We start from the raw sequence: 4,924 nt of genomic DNA, 5'->3' as shown, positions 1-4,924 counted from the left end.
GGGTCCGGCCCCCCCCGGCCCCCCGAGCGGGGGGCGATGCACTACAGCGGGAACCGGGCAGGGACGGGGGCACCAGAGCCAGCTGGTGGGGTGGGGTCCAGCCCCCTGCGAGGGCGGGCTGAGGGGTACAGGGGACAGGACCAGCACACCAACACGCCCAGAGGGAGAAGCCTCTTTACTGTCGTACAGGAAGGTCCAGGCACCAGCGCAGGCTCAGCCCTTTGGCCCGTGGAGCCGCTGCAGTGTCCCCCCGTCTCACCAGGGGATGGCAGGACGCCCCCAGCCCCTCCGCGGGGCTGGACGTGGCGGGTGGGTTCAGCCCCCACGCTACGCTCCTCCCCGGCACAGCCGGCTCACTGGTGGCGCGTGATGCCAGGACATGGACCCTGGCCTCCCGTCCTGCCGGTGTGGGATCTGTGGGGTCAGCGTGTGACGGTCAAGAGGAGCACGATCCCCTCACAGGCTGCGCTCCTGGCTCAGGCGCTGCTGTAGGAGGTCCCAGGCCTTCTCCACCTGCCAGAAAACCCACATGGAGCAGCACCTCAGAGCCCGCGGCAAAGCCAAGGACAAGACGAGCAGCGCCATGGCATGGGCAGGAGCGTCACACGAGGGTCCCACGCTTCCTGTCCCTTCCCTGCTGCGTTTACATCCCCGAATTCATCCCTCGCGGCTGTGCCTAGAGGCAGCCTCGGTGGTGAGCAGCATGCCCAGGCACACCATGTGTGACCCAGGCACAGCACTGAGCCCTCTGGTCCCCGTCATGGTCACCCGCCTCCCCCTTCACCACCCGAGACAGACCCCAGTGCTGCAGCCAGCCCAGGGCTCACCTGCTTGCGGGTGACGTCCGGCTCCCAGAGCGTGCACAGCACCACCTGAGACTGCTCCACCCTTTGGCTGTTGGTCATCTGGCTCTGCAGCCGGCTGCGAGCAGCCTCCTCGCTCAGCCCGTCCCTGGCCATGATGCGCTTCACAGCCTGGCGGGACCAGAGGGGACACTCAGGAGCTCGGAGGGGAAGCTGAGAACCAGCCCCAGAAGCAAGCAACAGGCCAAGGGGCATTGCCCACCTCCTCCTCCGGGATGATGGCCGTCCACACCTCATGGACCATGTCTTGCCAGCCAGCCTCCAGCAGCACAGCAGCGTCCAGCACGCACACGGCCTTTCCTATGGAACGAGGCCATTCCTCATTTACCTGGCAATCGCAAGGCAGCGCGACTGCTCCTCGGGGTGCAACCCAGCCAGTCCACTTACGGTCGTAGAGTCACGCCTTCCTGCAAACTGGCAGCACAGACGCCTTACTGCTGAGCCAAAGAACCTCACGTGGAAAAGACAGCAGCAGGCAAGAGGCTATGTTTGCTTAGAGGGCACACCTGGGATGGCAGGTCTCCCGGGCACAGCAAGCCAATGCCTTCAGCCAAATGCCTATCGAGCTACCAACAGCATCTCCCAAGAGCTGGAAAAATTCTGCTCCCAGAAGGAATACACACCACACCCACTGCTGGAGCACTACACCAGAAACGAACCTGAAGTCAGTGGGAAAGAGAAAGCAACCTCCTCCCTCCTTCAGAGCAGGAAGCTTGAGGTAAGCCTGTCCCAGCTGCCGGCCCAGCTGAGTGGAGAGGTTTGCTCAGAGATGTGCTAGTGAAAATCCCCAGCAAGCTGCCCAGCAGAGAAGAGGGGGGTCTGAGCATGGAAAATACTCACGGTGCTGCCAAAAGCAGCCGATTCCTGGGGGCTCTCGGTCATGATGTGCTGCACAAGACCATGCACCCACCTCCCACCTTTGTGCTGCAGTGGGAGCTGCCCCGGTTACCTTGAGCATCTGCCTCCCCGATCTGCTCCTTGACCATCCGGGCCATCTCAGGCCACACAATGTCCGTGAGACTCTTCAGCCGCTCCTAGAAAGGACGACGGGATTTGGTTACTTGCCCTTAGAACCCCCGGGCAGCCAACAAGGGAATCGCTGGTAGCAGCAGCAGTCACAGAGGGCACCCAGAAAGAACCTGCTAAAGCACGGGGCATGGACCCGGCCCATTGCCTACTCGCTAAGTGCGACGAAGGAAAGCTTCCACGCTGGCCAGGGGCTCCCATGCCCACTGATGGGGTTGAGGCTCTTTTTCCTATTATTTTCCTTGCCCTGCCAGGCACAGCAGAACCTTGGTCTCTGCTGCGAGAGGTGCTTTGCAAAGACCCGCCCCGCAGCACAGCAAGCTCCCCACGCAGCAGCACCCACGTGAGACCTGTCTGTCCCAGGGGAACCCCTCGAGCTGCCTTCACGCTTGGGCTGGGGCAGCCCGCAGGACCTGAGCGAAAGGCTTAGCACTGGCCCGGCCAACGAAGCCAGGTGCAGAGGGTCAGGTTCAGCTGCCGAGTCACCGAGCCCCAGTGGGTACAAGCCCAAACCACGCAAGGGTCAGAGAGCACCAGCTCCGCATACGTCAGGGCTGTGGCTCCACGCGGGGTGAAGGACAAGCGTGGGACAGAGGGGACGGGGATGGGGACGGGGAGGCAGCAGCAGCTGCCAGGACGAGAGAAGTGTGTCCAGCACGGCTGCTGACTCGGCTACAGAGACAGGATCTGTGTCCTGCCCCGTCTGTACGTCACTGCCAGAAAGTACAGTCAGGAAGGCATCATCACCTCAAAGGGCTGAAAAATAAAAATCCTCAACAAAGATGGAGAGCTCCCCGCTCACGAGATGAAATATTGCCAGTCCCTGTGCTGCTCTTACCTGGTTTCCAAACACTTTGGCCCCAAGGACTTTCCTGTTAATCGTCCCATCTTCATTCAAGATTTCTGCAAGACAGAAGCAGAACAGGCTTGGGAGGAATGAATCCAACTCACTTCCCTGCGGCAAGCCTAGGTCAGAGTGGAAGGATTTCAGCACAGGGCTCTCAAAGGGACCCAGAAAGGTCCCTTACTCCAGAAAAGGACAGGGAAGAGCTTTTCCTAGACAAACGGCAGCCTGGTTTAGCCTTCCACGCCAGCCAGTTTACAGTAGCTCTGACATGGGACGCGCAAGACTTGGGGAAAGCAGTGGTTTGCCCAGCTCGGGCCCAACCATCACCAAATCAGCTACAGAACCCCCATCTGGGTGGTGTGGAGCCCAAAATCCACAGGGGAAGGAGGGGAGCGCAGGCCAGGACGGCTCCCTGGGACACTAGGACAATGGCACACCCCTCCCTCCTCTTCCTCCTCCCAGTCTTCCCGGCAGCCTTCGGTGGCTCTACCTGCCCCAAAGGCCGCCACCACCTGCTCGTAGGCAGGGCCACTGGGGACATAGACGGCATGGCCCAGCTTGTCGGCGTCGATGAGGAACGCTCCCAGGTGCCCCAGGAGTTTGGCAATGGCGGTTTTCCCACTCCCGGTTCCTCCAGTCAGGCCGATCACGTACGGGCGCGAAGGCAAGGTAGGGTCTTGCTAAGGGAAGAAGGAAAGCTGTTGCCAGCAGACGGAGGATGCAGGCTCTGCTGGAGAAGGATCCCGACCGCCCGGCCTGGAGACGGGCGTGAAAGGTCCTGGCCCTGCAGAACAGGGGCCTGCTCCTGCCAGATGCCAGTACAGGCAGCAGGCAGGCAGTCCTCCAAAACTTGTCCCCCTGCAGCAGGGGGATGAGCTGGCTCTTTAGCTCCCAAGGCTGCCACCCCTCCTCCTGGGCACACTGTTCCCATTGCAGCTCGTGGCTCTCCAAGCGCCCCCCCTCACCCGCGGGGGCCGCAGCAGCGTCCCCAGCAGCCTCTGTCGGAGGCTGGAGGAGCTGATCTTCTCCTCCTCGTTCTGACTGTGGTCGGGGTCCTTCATCAACAGGATCTCGTAGAGAGCCAACTTGGGAAGCCCCTGCCGAGAGAAGAGAGCCCCGAGAGCCGTCAGCCCTGGCAGCTGCAGGGACACAGCAGAGGGAAGGGGGCTCAGCGGGAGGTCAAGGCCTGAACAAGCAGCACAAACGAGGCCGCGGCCGCCCCCAGCGTCCCCACGGGGCAGCTCCGTCCCTGCAAGGGGCATGTTCCCGGCAGTCAAGAGGGGAAGGGAGCCCACAGAGCTGCCCGTCTGACCCCAACCCTCCGCACACGCGGGGCTGGCAGTGCTGCCCGGGGTCGTGCCGCATGCAGAGGCTGCTGCACCACTCTTGGGGTGCACGCGGCCGGGGGCAGCTCAGCGCAAAGCACCCATCTGCAGGGTGCCAGCAGACGCGTGCACTGGCATCCTGCCCTCAAGCCCAGGCTGTGGCACACTGGGGCACCGAACAGCTGCAGCTGCTCACCGAGACCTGGTTTGCCCTCAGCCAGCGGCAGACAGGGGTGAGAGGGTGGGAAGGGGCAGCCCACCGGGCTCCTGCACAGGCATTACGTTTTCAAGTCTCTTCTTGTTCACAGCCTCCCCTCCCCTGTGGGTCTCCTCGCTGACCACCAAGCACTGCAGGTCGGGGTCTGTGACCGAGGGGCCATAGGGGTCAGCCAGGGGCACGATGTCGTAACGCAGCGAGGGCTTCACATCCTCCAGGAACTCGCGCAGCTTCGCCACTCGCAGCTCGTACGGCTCGATCAGCTCTGTCAGGACCTTGTCTGCTGGGCACCAGGAGGGTGGAGAAGCAAGAGAGCATCTGTTTAGCAACGTGCAGCTCCCAGAGCGGCGGTGAAGAGTGACGGAAAAGCAGGACCGGGATATGGAGACAAAACCCGTCCATGACTTTGGGAGGCTGCCTCCTCTGGCTCCCCTTGCCCCTGCTGCACCCTCAGCTCCGCATCTGCGTGCCTCGCTCGCTGGCGTGGATGGGGTGCTGGGTCCCCACCGTCACCCTGCCTGGACAGCATCACCCTGGGCGCTTTGGGTGCATGGCTACCAGGACCCCATGCAACACTGGGCCCCCGGACCGCCGGCCGTGGCGCTGGCCCCTCTCACCGCCCTGTCAGGGTCAGCACCGGGCTGAC

At 62.8% G+C, this 4,924-nt stretch overlaps 1 protein-coding gene across 1 annotated transcript in view; it reads right to left on the bottom strand.

Moving 5' to 3' along the window:
• Positions 1-192: 192 nt before the first annotated feature.
• The window catches only part of COASY (Coenzyme A synthase), a 5,851-nt gene continuing 1,119 nt past the window's right edge, over positions 193-4,924 (bottom strand). Inside the window, exons 2-9 of the mRNA XM_009283306.1 lie at positions 4,344-4,561; positions 3,702-3,833; positions 3,227-3,416; positions 2,728-2,792; positions 1,813-1,897; positions 1,066-1,163; positions 828-974; positions 193-513 (exon numbers count right to left, since the gene is read on the bottom strand). Coding sequence (XP_009281581.1) covers positions 457-513; positions 828-974; positions 1,066-1,163; positions 1,813-1,897; positions 2,728-2,792; positions 3,227-3,416; positions 3,702-3,833; positions 4,344-4,561 — 992 coding nt within the window. The 3' untranslated portion in view covers positions 193-456. The remainder of the gene's footprint in view (positions 514-827; positions 975-1,065; positions 1,164-1,812; positions 1,898-2,727; positions 2,793-3,226; positions 3,417-3,701; positions 3,834-4,343; positions 4,562-4,924) is intronic.

Source organism: Aptenodytes forsteri, unplaced genomic scaffold (genome assembly GCF_000699145.1).
Source record: "Aptenodytes forsteri isolate BGI_AS27 unplaced genomic scaffold, ASM69914v1 Scaffold492, whole genome shotgun sequence".
NCBI lineage: Eukaryota > Metazoa > Chordata > Aves > Sphenisciformes > Spheniscidae > Aptenodytes > Aptenodytes forsteri.
Note: the sequence above shows the minus strand (reverse complement) of the source record. Positions and strands in the feature narration are given on the sequence as shown.